Source organism: Phragmites australis, chromosome 2, assembly GCF_958298935.1.
Source record: "Phragmites australis chromosome 2, lpPhrAust1.1, whole genome shotgun sequence".
Lineage (NCBI taxonomy): Eukaryota > Viridiplantae > Streptophyta > Magnoliopsida > Poales > Poaceae > Phragmites > Phragmites australis.
Genome location: NC_084922.1, coordinates 368,823 through 384,927, shown reverse-complemented (window position 1 = coordinate 384,927; position 16,105 = coordinate 368,823). Strand labels below are relative to the sequence as shown.

The following is a 16,105-nucleotide window of genomic DNA, read 5'->3' as shown; positions in this document are numbered from 1 at the left end:
TGAGCATGCTTCTATCTATCTGCATCGGTCGTAGAGTTTTTGCTTGTGGTTGATAGTTGGATATGTGGGAGAGATGTCATTTTAGGAATGAACTGGCTCACCAAAAATGAAGGTGTCATGGATTGTGCTCGGCAAACCATCACCCTAAATGGTTCGTCTAGCACTAGGATTTAGTTGAAACTTGAGAGTGTCGGTTCTTATCTCTTTGCTTTGAAGGCTATCCCCACCGTAGACCTATTGAGTATTCCTGTGGTGTGAAAATTCCCGGATGTCTTCTCGGATGAATTGCCAAGAATGCCGCCTGACCGAGGAGTTGAGTTCTCAATTGATCTCATGCCTGGAGCGGCTCCAATTTCCAAGAAATCTTACAAGATGTCATCAGTTGAACTAGTTGAGCTGAAGAAGCAGCTTCAGGAATTGCTATCCAAGGGATTCATTCATTCAAGCTCCTTACCCTAGGGATGTTCGGCACTCTTTGTGAAGAAGAAGGATGGTACCCTGTGGATGTGTGTTGATTACCGTCCGTTGAATGAGGCCACTATCAAGAACAAATATCCTCTCCCTATGATTGATACTCTATTTGATCAACAGACCGGAGCTGAGTCTTCTCGAAGATCGACTTGAGACTGGGCTATCATCAAATCAAGGTCCGATCAGAGGATATCCCAAAGACAGCTTTCTCGACTCGCTACGAGCTATATGAATTTACCGTCATGTCCTTCGGATTGACGAATGCGCCGGCATTCTTCATGTATTTGATGAACACGATGTTCATGGAGGAATTGAATAAGTTTGTCATGGTTTTCATCGACGACATTCTCATATACTCCAAGACTGATGCAGAGCATGTAGAGCACCTCCGTATTGTTCTTGGCCGGCTCAGAGATCATCAACTCTATACCAAGTTCAGCAAGTGTGAGTTTTGGCTCAGGGAGGTGGCATTTTTGTGGCATGTTCTGTCAGAGAATGGTGTTGTAGTGGACCCAAGCAAGGTGCAAGATGTGCTCAATTGGGTTCAGCCCAAGAATATCACTGATATCTGGAGTTTTCTCGGACTCGCGGGCTACTACCGCCGGTTCATCGAGAATTTCTCCAATATTGCCAAGCCGATGGCTGAGTTGTTGAAGCAAGGCAATGCTTTCGAGTAGTCGAGTGACTGTGAGATAGCTTTCCAGACTTTGAAGAAATTGGTCACGACTGCTCCAGTCCTTGCTCAGCCTGATGTGAACAAGGGCTTCGATGTCTATTGTGATGCTTCTCACATGGGCCTTGGATGTGTCCTTATGCAAGAAGGCAGGGTTGTCGCTTATGCCTCATGATAGTTGAAGCGCCACGAGGAGAATTATCCGACACATGATTTAGAGCTGGCTGCAGTCGTGCGCGCTCTGAAGATCTGGCGCCATTATCTGATGGGGAACTTGTGCCGTATCTATACGGATCACAAGAGTTTGAAGTACATTTTCACTCAAGCCGATCTGAACATGAGGCAGCGAAGATGGCTCGAGTTGATCAAACATTATGAACTGGAGGTTCATTATCATCCCAGCAAGACGAACGTGGTCGCTGATGCCTTGAGTCGGAAAGCTCATTGCCATTATCTTAGGATCGAGCTTGGGAATTCCACACTTTGTGATGAGTTCCGCCGGCTTGGGCTCGATATGGTCACGGATGGATTCATTGCTAACCTGAAGATCAAATCCACTCTTCTGGATGAGATCAAGGTAGCTCAGAAGGATGACAAAGGCATGGCCTGAATCCGACAGAAGATGAAGATCGGTCAGGCCGTATGCTTTTCTAAAGACGATCAGGGCGTTCTGTGGTTTGGGAACCGACTAGTGGTTCCAAGGGTCGAAGCGCTGAGGAAGAAGATCCTTGATGAGGCTCATGATTCATTATCGTCTATTCATCCAGGAAGCACAAAAATGTATCAAGACCTCAAGCCGAGATTTTGGTGGACTCGCATGAAGCGAAAGATCGCTCGATATGTAGTTGAGTGTGATGTCTACCGAAGAGTGAAGGCCGAGCATCTCAAGCCAGCCGGTACACTTCAGCCCTTACCCATTCCTTCCTGGAAGTGGGAGGAAATTGGAATGGATTTCATTACAGGCTTGCCGAAGACCTCGAATGGGTACGACTCTATATGGGTGATTGTGGACCGATTGACAAAGTCCACTCATTTTTTGCCCGTCAAGACCACATTTTCGACCAAGCAATATGCGGAGTTGTACCTCACCAGGATAGTTTGCCTTCATGGTATTTCAAAGAAGATCATTTTTTATCGAGACACATAATTCACTTCTCATTTCTAGAGGAGTTTCCAAGAGACTATGGAAACCGAGCTTTTTCACAGCACGACATATCATCCTCAGACAAACGGTCAAACTGAACGGGTGAATCAGATTCTTAAAGATATGCTCTGTTATGGGAAGCGGTGGGACATATGCTTGCTATTCGCGGAGTTCTCCTACAACAACAGCTTCCAAGCGAGTATCGAGATGTCGCCGTTTGAAGCTCTCTATTGTCGAAGATGCTGAACGCCGCTAAATTGGTCCGAATTCAGTGAACAGGCTTTTCTGGGTCCGGATTTGGTCAAGGAGGCAGAAGATCATGTTCTGAATATCCGCAAGAGTCTTCTCATGGCTCAATCCCGGCAAAAGAGCTATGCGGATCGTCGCTGCCGAGACCTCGAGTTCACAATTGGAGATCATGTGTATCTCTAGGTTTCACCGCTCAAGGGTGTTCGCCGATTTCAAGTCCGAGGCAAGCTAGCGCCTCGATACGTGGGACCATTTCAGATTGTTGCTCGACGTGGAGAGGTGGCATATCAACTGGACTTGCCTCCGTCTCTCTCCACCGTGCATGATGTCTTCCACGTCGCAACTTAAGAAATGCCTTAGAGTTCCAACCGAGGTCATTGATGTTGCACCTCAAGAGTTGCAGCTGGATCTTACATATTGTGAGCGACCTATACGGATATTCGATGTAGCGGAATGCAAAACTCGGTGTCATTCCATAAAATTCATCGAAGTCCAATGGAGCAACCACACCGAGGATGAGGCAACTTGGGAGCGTGAGGATAAGATCCGCTCTGAGTATCCTGAGCTCTTTGTGCGAGCTTGTAAGCATTGTGTGAGTTTTGTACAATTGGGACCTCTTGCATATCTATGCTCATCACTATGTAGATGTTCCGCATTGCTTTGAGTTCCATCACTCACCACGTGATAGTATCCACATCCTGGTACCTCTCATAGCATGGTTTCTAGACTCATCGCGCTCTTCCCCGACTCGTGTCGAATCTCAGGGCGAGATTCCTTTTAAGGGGGGGGGGGAGGCTTGTCACGTCCCAAATTCTTAATCACGCAATTAAGCATAATCATGCTTTTTAAGCATTATGTTTAATTTTGCGTAAGTATAATTCGAAATATTAATGTAATTCATTTGAATCATTTGGATGAGAGAAAGAAATACGGGAGAGAAAAGAATTGAATTCGCAGTAAAAATGAACACCTTTCACTTACATGTGGACCCCACATGTGACCCTCCAACTACTCAAATGGGCAGTCCACCTACTCTCTCTCTCTCTCTCCCACCTGGTCCCTCACTCCCACCGTGCAGCAGGAGCTGCTGCTGCTCCTCTCCCCTCCCACTCAAGAGCTCTCACTCCCTCTCTCCATTCCTTCTCAAATCCGAGCTCTAGAGACGGATTGAAGGTATGCATGTGGTGCCATTATATTCTAGAGCCCATAAGCTACTCATCCATCTGATTCATTTTCGTTTTCTTGAAAGATTCGAGCTGGATTTGATGTCTTTTGGTGTTCATGGTTGAAGCACAAGAAACACCAGTGTTCTTCGATTTCCTTCCATTTCCTCCACTCCTCAACGGTCACCCAACTCCACAAGCATCTTGAGTAAGTCTCTTAGGCTCCACATGGCAAGAATTCGTGGTTTGGTTGATCGATTTCGAGTTTTAGCAAAGTTCATGAATTTTTGAGGTTTTGGACCAAAATGAGGATTTAGATGAGATTTGATTTAGGAAATGATTTGCTAGGTGGTTAGTTAAGTTCTAGACTCTCTAAACTCTTCCAAACATATCCCCTTTGGAGTGGAAAAGATCGCAAATCGATTTGGCAAAGTTTTCCCTCAAATAGGAGTAGTTCTAGAAAGTCCGGAACCTCCAGAAAATTGTCCGGAGGTTACAAAATCTTAGAACCTCCAAAAAAAAGTGCAGATTGTCCGCAAAAGTGCGGAGTTCCGCAGAAAAGTCCGGAGGGTCCGTAGTTACTATTCATCAAGCGCGTTAAGACTTGTAAAATTCATAATTAATTCATCCGAACTCCAAACGACGTGAGACCAGTTGCGTTAGCTTCGTATGAGTGTGAACTACGTGTTAAAAATGTTGGAACTCCAGAAAATATTTTTGAGAATTAGTGAGTTAATTAAATGTGTTTCAGCTTGTTTAGGTCACGGTTAGTTGTTGCCATGTCCTAAAATTATGAAACCACTTTTGTTAGCCTTGTATTAATATGCTCTACACATTAAAAATACTATGAGCCATGAGATGAGTGTATGAATTCCGTTAGTTAATGAAATACACGCTAAGGTTTAATGAGCCATTGAAATGATTTCAATCTTTAACATTGTGTAATTAATTGGATCTAAACCCCTTATATAATGTATGACCATGTTTAAGTAAAGTATGTCTTGTGTTCAAATTGAATCAATCAACGAATCAGCGAAAACACATTTCCTGTCAATGTCTGGAGTGTCTGGACAAAGTCCGGAGGGTCCGTACATGTCCGGAGTATCCGGAGAATTCTCCGGATAGTCCGGAGTTTGCCTGAGTTGCGCAAATATCCGGATGTTCCGCATAGTTTTGCGGATAGTCCACATATGTCCGGAGGTTCTGCACTTTCAACGACTTTTCAAATTGGTTTGAGTCCCAATTTTATTCTAGCTCGCATGTTTGCACTTTTAACATGTTTTGTGCATTCTATGGCATGCATTGTTGCATTTCATCCATACTCATGGCATTGCATGCGTTATTCTTTTTAGAGAATGTCAAGCTGGTGTTCTAGGACAACGAAGGAAATTTTGGACAGCCACCTGAGCAGCAGGGCAAGCATCTATCATATTGCACTTTTGTCGTATTGAATGGAGTCTAAATAGTTATAAATTATGCTTATGTATAGGTTTGCATGTATAGGAAGTCAATGTTGGGTTTTGATGGGTAGATCCTACGTTGAATTGCATTGTCTCTACCTTGATGTATTGTTGATCCATATCCTTATAGTCTGGGTTTAATCATGCTAAGGTCTAACTTAAAAGTGATGCGAGATGCTTAGCAATGCATAGGTCCTCGGTAGAAGTTGAGCGGTGGAACGTTCCAACGTTCGCGAGATATAGGTTAAATTACTTTCACAATAGTTACCGTGTTGGGTTGTTGGTGTCGGTTGGTTGAGTGGTGAGTATGAGACGAGATGTGAGCGGTGTTAGGGGTGTCATCTGCCCTCAAGGAAAGTTTGGCAAGGGAACTCGGACACCGTAGGCCGCTTGCATCGTTTAAGGCCGATCGTCAGGGTAGTTAGCTTTAGCACTTAACTTGCTCACCACATGCTGATCTAATGGTAAGGCGAGCCGAATACCTTCGCGGCTGTGGCTTTGTGGGGCCTGAACATCGACGGTGTGAGCGGACGGGCTTATAAGTGGTACTAGTTTGCTCCGGGAGTAGTTCTAGTACCGCCTCGCCGAGCGATGCATGCCGCACACGGTTGGGGCTGGTTGAAAAAGGTTGACACGGGTACCCCCTTGTGTGCACTTTAGCGGGTGGCATAAGCCGTATGGTCCCCAAGTTGTGTGGGTACAGGAGTATCCCTGTCGGAGGATTAACTCCTGTCGCAGGGATCCTGAGGGACCCCTTTTTAGAGATTCGGCAGGGAGATGATCCTAAATATGTTCGTCGGAGAAATAAATGGGTATGAATGCGATGGTTGGTGGGGTGGAATGATCTAATACGGGACGGAGTAAATGCGCTGGTGTTTAGACAGGTTCGGGCCGCACGGAGGTGTAACACCCTACTCCTGTATGGATACTATAAATGCCTTGAGAAAGTCCCTCAAGGATGTTGCTAGTTACAAGAATGTTTATCTATCTTAGAGCCTGGGGCTCCTTGTTCTTCAGTCTGTGTGTATCTACTGGCCTTGGGTGCTTCCGATCTTCTGTTCTCACTTCAAACTTCCTTCTGTTTTCCCTTTTCTTCCTCTCTTTTTCTTTTCTTTTTTCCCACTCTGCTTTCTTCTGTGCCGCCGGCTGCTTTAAATACCCGCCGGCAGCAGCATGCCCCGAACGGGAGGACACGAGTTTCAAGGCACCATAAATGGAAAGGGCGTCATCATAGCCTCTGTGCGAAGTGACCGGGGGCGAAAAATGCGCCCCACGCCCGGTCGTCCGTCACCATAAATGCCCTGGCAATGGGCGCCGTGGGGAGGGCCCACCGGGCAGCCACAGAGCGACCCGGCGTGCCCGCCCTGTCTTGTTCCCCTGTCACAGCAGCGTGGTAGACGGAATGCCTCGGCCCTCACGACGTTATCCCGAGACGGGCTGGATAGCACAGGATGAGACCCGTGCATTCAATGACCCCACGCCCCTCTGCCAAAATGTGGCAGGAGCTGACACCGGGCGTGGCAGGAGCAGTTGGAGGTGACAGGCCATACGCGCTCTTAAATGCGGCCTCAGGCCTCTGACTGGCCGACACCTCATCAGCGGACCCCTGTCGGGGCCACTGTCAGGGGGCTTTTTGAGTCGTCAGGGAACCGAGTGCTCGGGAGTACTGTTCACCTCCCCGAGCACTCTCTCCCGGGAATGCCCTTCTTGGTCCTCGGGGAACCGAGTACTCGAGGGTCACTGTTCGCCTCCCCGAGCACTCTCTCCCGGCACTCTTGTACGGATCTTCGGGGGACCGAGTGCTCGGGGGCCGCCGCACGCAGCCCCAAGCACTCTCTCCCGGAACTTCCTTCAGCGGGTCCTCAGGATACTTGGGCGCCTAGGGGGCCACTGTCGGAGGATGAACTCCTGTCGCAGGGATCCCGAGAGACCCCCTTTTTAGAGATTCGGCCGGGGGATGATCCTGAGCGAGCTTGTTTGGGAAATAAGCGGGAAACGGAAATAAATGCGGTAGCTGGTGGGAGATAATCGTCCTAGTGCGAGAAAGATGGGTGCACCGGGGTTTAGACAGGTTCGGGCCGCACGGGGGCGTAACACCCTACTCCTGTGTGAGTGCTATATCTATTCTCGAAGGGAATTCTTCAAGGATGTATCTGGTTACAAGAGAGAGCAGCTTACAGAGAGCTTGAGGCTCTCGTGTTCTAACTTGGCTTGAATGGGTTCGAGCGTCTGCGTCCTCTTTCTTTTTCCACACACTTTTACGTGTTCTCCATCCTTTCCTTTTATAGGCGCGCCGACCTCGACATATCCTGAATGGGAAAGAGGGGGTGCGAGTGCCAAGGTGCCACGGAGAAAGGCGTCATCATTTCGTCTTGGCGAAGTGACAGGGGCGGTGGAGAAATGCGGCGCGCATCCGACCACCCGCCACTGTGGAAGCCCTCGGGGGCCATAAAGGGGGCCCACCGGGCAGCCTCAGAGGTGCCCGGTGCGCCCACCCTGTCTTGTCTTTCTGCCAGGGCAGGGTGGCGGGCGGAGCGCTTCGATTCTGGCAATGTTATCCCAAGGCACTCGGATGAAACGGGACGGGACCCGTGCATTTAATGGACCCACGGCCCGCTGCCAGGGCATGGCAGGGTCTGACACTGGGGCGTGGGCAGCTGAGAATGTCAGGATGTCAGGATGTCAGGCCGCGCGTGCCTATTAAATGCGGCATTGGGCCTTTGACTGGCTGACACCCCGACGATGGGACCCTTCGGGTCGTCGAATGATCTTGCGCGAACCTTCGGGGAACCGAGTCCTCGGGGGCCGCCACGCGCAGCCCCGAGCACTCTCTCCCGAGCACTTCGGTGAGACCTTCGGGGAACCGAGTCCTCGGGGGCTGCCACGTGCAGCCCCGAGCACTCTCTCCCGAGCACTTCGGTGGGACCTTCGGGGAACCGAGTCCTCGGGGGCTGCCACGTGCAGCCCCGAGCACTCTCTCCCGAGCACTTCGGTGGGACCTTCGGGGAACCGAGTCCTCGGGGGCTGCCACGTGCAGCCCCGAGCACTCTCTCCCGAGCACTTCGGTGAGACCTTCGGGGAACCAAGTCCTCGGGGGCTGCCACGTGCAGCCCCGAGCACTTCGGTGAGACCTTCGGGGAACCGAGTCCTCGGGGGCTGCCACGTGCAGCCCCGAGCACTCTCTCCCGAGCACTTCGGTGGGACCTTCGGGGAACCGAGTCCTCGGGGGCTGCCACGTGCAGCCCCGGGCACTCTCTCCCGAGAACTTCCTTCCCGGTATTTGGACTCTGCGGATCATCGGGGAACCGGGGTGCTCAGGAACCTAGAGGCTACGGCCCCGAGCACCTTCCCCCAGGACTTAGTTTCTTCTTATCCTGCAGGGTAGACCTCGCGGGATGGTGATATGTGGCGGATGGCCGACCCGGTCTTCGGGACTCAGGGACCCCTGGTTCCTAATACACCGACAGCCACCGCTCGCGGCCCCGGGTACACTTCTCCCGATACTTAGCCTTCCTGGTCGTCGGGGGACTCGGGTGCTCGGGGGTCACCGTACACCTTCTCGAGCACTTTCTTCCCGGCACTTAGACTTCGCAGATCATCGGGAAACTTTGGTGCTCGGGGGCCACTGACTGCGGCCTCGAGCGCCCTCTCCCGAGACTTAATCTTTTTTACCTCGCGGGGAAACTCCGCGGGATGGCGCCACATGGCGGATTGCTGACCCGGCCTCGAGATTCGGGGACCCCCGGTTCCTGATTCACTGACAATCCCCCTGCAGGGTGTATAAATAGTTTGAACTGTCGCACTCTCGGTCATGAGCATGCTATTGTTCATTTGCACCCGGTCGTAGAGTTCTTGTGGTTGGTTTGGTTGTATGGTTCGGATATGTGGTTTGTGGTTCGGATATGTGGGAGGTGGTTGAGATGGTACTTGTTATACATTAATACTAATGTGGCTTCAGTTTCATATGATCAGTTGGTAGTTGCAGGGTAATTTCATATATATTGGTTAAGTTAGTTGCTCACACGTATGTCTAGGTTGCTTACCGTAGATGTTTTACTTAACCTTATGGCATATTCTTGCTAACAGCTTAATGCATAATCCTTAGAGTCGGGATATTATATACCCATATTGTGTAAGACTTGCAAGTACCTTCGTACTCAGGGTGCTGCCCTTAAGTTGATGTAGGTTCACAGGTCGGCGAGGAGGGGGCGGTGTTTGGCTACTTTGTGCCTGCCGATCAGGGTGGCGGGCAGGAGTAACACACTCTACTCCAAACTCAGTATTTTGGTATGGAGCCTAAGGGCATGTGGCTCCATATCCTTTTATTGTATAACTTTTAGTCTTTCGCTGATTAGTTCTTTTGTTGGTTAGGAGTTGAGCAGGTTTTAGTCTCCTCCTAGCTCTCTTTTGCTGTAAATTGTGATAACTTGTTGCATGCTTAAGAACTTGTAATATAATGTTAATTACTCGCTCTTTCTTAAGCTTTATTGTGATGTACATGTTGAAAGGGCATGCGTTTTGATTTTGGACACAAAACACATGCCAGGACTACCGGAATGATATTCTGGTTAATCATCGAGGTTGTGATTATGAATAATGATCCTCCTGGTGATTAATTAGAATATTATTTGGACAGTTCCTTACATTAGAGTCCTAAAGGGTTTCCAACGTGAGAGCCTATTAGCGAACTCTATATAAGGATAGGTATGGATAGGGTACGCTAAGGTTGAGCCACTCCGAAACCCTAGTCGCAGCCTTCTACATGATCTCCCAAAACCCTAGCCTCGCGTGCGGTGCTGCCATATCGATGCTCGACGTTTCTGCCCAGTACGTGTGGATACCATAGATGCGCTGCTGCTATTGCGGCGCTGATCTTCTCGGCGAGTTGATCGCGACGTGTTCAGGACTGGTCGCCGACTGTGATGAACTGGTCGACGTACCTGTTCGTCTGATCGCGGAGCACAACGAGACCACTCGGATCTGGTCGGGCAGCACGACACGACCATTTAAAACTGGTCGAGGACGCGACAGACCTGATCGGGAGCTGGTCGAGGAACTGGTCGAGGAGCACGACCACCTGCTCAAAGTTGGTAGGGGAGCGTGACCACCTGCGTAGGGCTGGTCGCAGATTTGATCGAGAAGCTGCTCGAGGAGTTTGACGCGTACGACGTTGGATTGATCTACTCTAACTCTTGTTCGTTATACTGCATATTGAATAGTAACGACCTATGATTTTTTATTAGAATGGTTTTCTGAATGGATAGGATAGGAAATTTTTGTTCCAGACAAACACAACCTAACTATTACCCAACATAATATATTCTAACGTATTGCACGCCTGCCGACACAAGTGCCCGGACACACAGACAGACAAAGATGCAGTGCCCGGGCGTGGGTGATGAGACAGAAAGGACGCAGTGCGGTGCAACGCAACAACAAAAGACTATAAGAGCATACAAAATGCAGCGGTGGGTGGGGTGGCCGGCCAAAAGTTGTCGCTTTCCGGCCCTTGTCGTGCCACCGTCTCATTCTCACGTCCGTTGCCGTTGGCCCGCTTCCCCTTTGAAGTATAAAAATGATACTGCAGCCAGGCGATTGAGCCTATCCATCTTTCTGCCACTCATTGCCCGCCCTTAGCATCGACATGGGTTCCTACGTGCAAGCAGGTGAGCCAATCCATTCCAGCGCTAGATATGATACGATAGCCGCTTCTTCTTCGATTCTCTTGAGCTGGAGCTGCTGCCTCTGTCGTCTTTGATCTATTCTGACATCGATTCCGGCCTGTTCCAGGGGTGGGTCAAGTCCCGGTGTACCAATCGGGCACCGAGGTGAGCTAATATAATTCCTCATCTCCATCTCCTCCACCGCATTCCTTCAATTCCTCCTATTAGAGGAAGAGTTGTTAAGGTTTTTCGTAGTAGCTGCTTGAATCTTTGGTAGATGATTCCGGCCGCATCTTTGTCCATAGTACAGTATATGTTATCTTCATCGACGGCCTTGTGAGCACACAACGATCGTACGTGGAGATGCTTGACTTGATACGCAACTAAAATCTGATCGATTGATTGTTTGTTTGACTAGTCGAGACACTGGCGTCACCGCTTTGTCGACCTAACCCTTTTTTTATTTCTCTTTGGTTGATGAGTAGACACACATATATAGCAACTTTTAATTATATGCTACATCAAAGTAGTAAAAAAAAAAAAAGAAGTAGCACTTGATACCACTTTTCAAAGGCCTAACTCCAAACAATTCATATATATGAACTGTTTAGCAAGCAATTAAATTGCATTGGTTCGTCTTAGCATTAGGCACTATTTATTTTAGATTGTAAAAGTTGAATTGTATCAAAATTTAAAAGCTAAAACAAATAGCTGGATTGTAAAAGTTGGATTATGATTACAATACAAAAACTGAAACAAACAGCTGGTTGTAAAAGCTGGATTGTTACAATCCAACACCTAGATTATAACAATCCAGCAATCCGTTTTCCACCAGATTATAACAGTCCACAATCCAACTTTTATAATTCAGATTTTACAACCCAACTTCTTACAATTCATAATCTATAAACTACTTTTTATAACCTACAGCTGAAACAAACATATCCTTAATGGAACTAATTAAGCCTCAGATAGACTCTCATGCACGCACGGTCGCATCGCAGGTGCTGCAGCAGCTGCAAGAGAAATGGAAGTCGACGTCGCCGGCGCCGTGCACGGCCATGTACTCGAGCGTGTTCGGCGGCATCATCCTCGACCCCGCCATGATGCTCGTCCCCATCGACGACCACATGGTCCACCGCGGCCACGGCGTGTTCGACACCGCCATGATCCTCGACGGCTGCCTCTACGAGCTGGACCCGCACCTGGACCGCTTCCTCCGCTCCGCCGCCAAGGCCAGGATCGGCTCGCCCTTCCCGCGCGACAAGCTGCGTAGCATCCTGATCCAGATGACGGCGGCGTCCAACTGCCGGAGGGGCTCCATCCGGTACTGGCTGAGCGCCGGGCCGGGAGACTTCCTGCTCTCCTCCAAGGGGTGCCCCGGGCCGGCGTTCTACGGCGTGGTGATCCCGACCGAGTACGAGCAGTGCCGCGAGGGGGTGCGCGCCGTGACGACGTCGGTGCCCATGAAGCCGCCGCTGTTCGCGACGATGAAGAACGTCAACTACCTGCCCAACGTGCTGTCCATCATGGACGCCGAGGACCGCGGCGCGTTCGCTTCCGTGTGGGTGGACGAGCAGGGGTACGTGGCCGAGGGACCCATGGTGAACGTGGCGTTCGTGACGGCGGAACGCGAGCTGGTGCTCCCCGCGTTCGACAAGATCCTCAGCGGGTGCACCGCCAAGCGGCTGCTGGCGCTGGCGCCGAAGCTGGTGGAGGCCGGGCTGCTGACGGGCGTCGGCACCAGGCACATGACGGCCGAGGAGGCGAAGCGCAGCGTGGAGATGGCCTTCGTCGGCAGCGGCCTGCCCGTGCTGCCCATCGTGGAGTGGGACGGGCAGGCCATCGGAGACGGGAAGGTGGGGCAGCTGATGCTGGCGCTGTCGGATCTGCTGTGGGAGGACATGAAGTCCGGCCCGGACAGGATCACCGTTCCGTACCAGTAATCGAGGACCTGAATTGATTGATGCCAGACAGAGGCCATCGTCTTTCATCTTTCTGGTGGTGATTCTTGTGTCAGAAAGACAGGGAGAGAGGTGACTCCGATCCACTGAAATAAGTCGGCAAGTCTTGATTTTTAGTTGTTGCGTGTGGTGTGATCGATGCATGAATAAGCAAGTGTCTTGGTGCACTTGCCTCAGTGGATGAATAAGCAAGTGTCGTGGTTCACTTGCCTCAGTGGATGAATAATAAATAGTAATTATCTACTTGGTGTATGTATGTGCCTCCTCGTCTGCATCTTTTCCCCTTGTTCATCGGCAGTATAAATTCAGTACTCGTTACTTTGGTCCCACAGTCGATAATAAGTATTCTTCAAAACTGGATGTCTCCAGAATGGCAACAATAGGCTGGATTTTCACTTCAATTCTACATAGAGCTCAAACAAATCGTGTCACTGTCAGCTGTTGTGACAGGCAATTGGCTGTTGCACAAGCAACGTTTTTGACTGTTTGTTCGCGTGTTTCTTCCTTTGTTAATGATGATTGCCATTAACAAGTTGTCGTAACAATCTTATGGCCAAGAAAGGAGGACCTTGTGGTTGTCAGCCCACCAATCTAGCTACATGACGCCCAAAAAAAGCCATGCTTATGTCGGGGGCCGGTTAGAGGCTACGGGCCAAAGGCCTGGCAAGCGCAACACAGATACACATCTCAAGAAAGAAACATGGCAGGAGGAGACGTCGCCGCCGACCATCGGAATGACGACCAGGAGCCGTCGGTGGAGGCGCCGTTCGCGGGGCAGTCGCCTCCGCCGTGGTGGCGGCAGGTCACGGCGCGGTCGGTGGCCGCGAGCGTGGTGCTCGGCACCGTGTTCAGCTTCATCTCGATGAGGATCGGGCTGACCACCGGCCTGGTGCCGTCCCTCAACATGTCGGCGAGCCTGCTGAGCTTCTTCGTGATCAGCTCGTGGACGCGGCTGCTGGGCCGCTGCGGCGTGGCCACCCAGGCCTTCACCAGACAGGAGAACGTCGTCGTCCAAACCTGCATCATCTCCTGCGCCACGCTGTCGCTCTACGGTACGCATGCACGATGATCAACGTGCATGGCCACTGCATGCTGAACGCAATACATACTCGCTCGTGCAGGCGGCTTCACGTCCTACTTGCCGGCGATGACCGAGACGGTAGCAAAATCAGCCGGCGGGACAGGCACAGGGAAAGATGTGTATACGCTGCATACAGGAAAGGTCATGGCCTTCCTCTTCCTCATCAGCTTCTCCAGCTTGTTCTGCACGCTCCCGTTGAGGAAGGTGAGAGATCGATCTTGATGCCATTTCCCGTCCGAGAATAGCCAATATTATTCGATCAAAAATTTCCATTCTTTCTCTTTGTCATTCCCTTGCAGATCATGATTCTGGACTACAAATTGATGTACCCATCTGGTTCAGCTATCGCTGGCATTGTCAACAGCTTCCACACGCCAAAGGGGGCTGCAACAGCAAAGTAAACAACACATCTTTGCAATGTTTCTGATCTAGTTTTACAGTCTTTTTCTTTATCATTTGTAATGCGATTTTTAATTGTCATAATATTTTTTCTCCTTAATTAGATTGCAAGTGCGCGCTCTGGTGAAATCTCTGGTTGGAAGCTTCACGTGGGCTGCCTTCCAATGGTTCTACACGGGAGGAGACGGCTGTGGCTTCCAAGCCTTTCCTGTCTTCGGACTCAAGGCGTACAGGGAACGATTCTACTTTGATTTCTCCCCGAGTCTCGTCGGCGTCGGCATGATCTGCCCTTACCTAGTAAATTTCTCGCTGCTCTTCGGAGCCGTCGTTTCATCGGGGATCATCTGGCCCGTTCTGCAAGGCAAGCAAGGGAAATGGTTCACCGACCCTTCGCCGACCAGCTTCAGAGGAATCAATGGATACAAGGTTAGCAGCAGACTTCAGCGCTTCTACTATCAAATTTGAAGCATGCACCATTTGATACTGCAACAAACATATTCTTCAGTGACTCCTTGATCAGATATCTTCAGTCTCTGCGATTCACTGACCTTGTGTGCTTCGTCAATATATAAAACAGGTGCCCATGGGCATCTCGATGGTGCTTGGGGATTCCTTATTCCAGCTGAGTGCAATCAGCATCAGGGCAGCACGCCACTTCCACCAAAAAAGCCAGGAACAAAAGGGTCTCAAGGGTGTAGCAGATGATGGTGGTTCTGATGAACAGTCGTCTCCTAGCTTCGATGATCGGCGCAGGATCCAGAACTTTCGGAACGAGGACATGCCGACCCATTTCGCGCTTGTTGGCTACCTAATATTTGCCACCATCTCGACGATCTTCGTCCCGCGCATCTTCCCGCAGATCAGATACTACCATGTCGCCTTGTGCTACGCCATGGCTCCCCTCCTTGCGTTCTGCAACTCCTATGCTTCTGGACTCACGGACTGGTCTCTCGGCACCGTCTATGGCAAGCTCGCTATCTTCATCGTCGGGGCATGGGTAGGTGAAGCATCCGGTGGCGCAATCGCCGGCCTTGCGGCCTGCGGCGTGGTGGTGGTGGTCATCGGTAATGCCGCGGAGCTCATGCAAGACTTCAAGACGGCGTACCTGACACTCACCTCGCCGTTGTCCATGTTCGCGAGCCAGGTGATCGGAACAACGCTCGGTTGCCTCATCAACCCGTTCGTCTTCCTCGGCTTCCAGAAAATCGTTGGCAAGGAGCACCTGGGAGAAGCTGGATCGGTCTACGCGGCGCCCATGGCCGTCGCCTACCGCGGAATCGCAGCGCTAAGTGTTGAAGGAATCAAGACACTTCCCAAACACTCCATCAAGCTCTGCATAGCTTGCTTCGTCCTGGCCTTGTGCTTCGATAGCCTGGAAGCAATTGCCAGGGCAAATAACTGGAGGGTGAAAGGCTGCATTCCAAACATCATGGCCATGGCGATCCCCTTCTTTGTTGGACCAACATTCACCATAGACATGTTCGTGGGGAGCCTGATACTCATCATCTGGAAGAGGGCAGATAGGCAAGCTGCAAATATGCTTGGAATTGTAGTGGCGTCAGGTTTGATCTGTGGAGATGGTCTCTGGGCACTGCCTATGGCGTTCCTTTCGATTTTCAAAGTCGAGCCGCCTATCTGCATGAAGTTCCTGTCTAGCTACCAGAATAAGGAAATGCAGCAGCATTTCGTACCCGACTTGGCAACTCCGCGATGACACAACAAAGCACTTGTAGAATGTTGTTTGTAAATTATTTGATATCATATTGTTCGAAAATATTTAGTGCCCACAGGTACATTATGGATACAAGTATTTTATGGCGAAGGATGTTCCAAAGCAC

The 16,105-nt window shown here is 50.3% G+C and overlaps 2 protein-coding genes across 2 annotated transcripts; both read left to right on the top strand.

The window, feature by feature from the left end:
* Positions 1-10,712: 10,712 nt before the first annotated feature.
* Positions 10,713-13,039, top strand: LOC133891997 (D-amino-acid transaminase, chloroplastic-like). The gene is made up of 3 exons (XM_062332737.1): positions 10,713-10,826; positions 10,951-10,988; positions 11,828-13,039. Exons 1-3 carry the CDS (start codon positions 10,805-10,807, stop codon positions 12,767-12,769), a joined length of 1,002 nt encoding a protein of 333 aa, XP_062188721.1. The 5' UTR covers positions 10,713-10,804; the 3' UTR covers positions 12,770-13,039.
* Positions 13,040-13,466: 427 nt separating this feature from the next.
* On the top strand, positions 13,467-15,981 carry LOC133891989 (probable metal-nicotianamine transporter YSL1). Its single transcript, XM_062332726.1, has 5 exons — positions 13,467-13,839; positions 13,909-14,072; positions 14,168-14,265; positions 14,372-14,693; positions 14,845-15,981. Exons 1-5 carry the CDS (start codon positions 13,488-13,490, stop codon positions 15,979-15,981), a joined length of 2,073 nt encoding a protein of 690 aa, XP_062188710.1. The 5' UTR covers positions 13,467-13,487.
* The last annotated feature ends 124 nt before the right edge of the window (positions 15,982-16,105 follow it).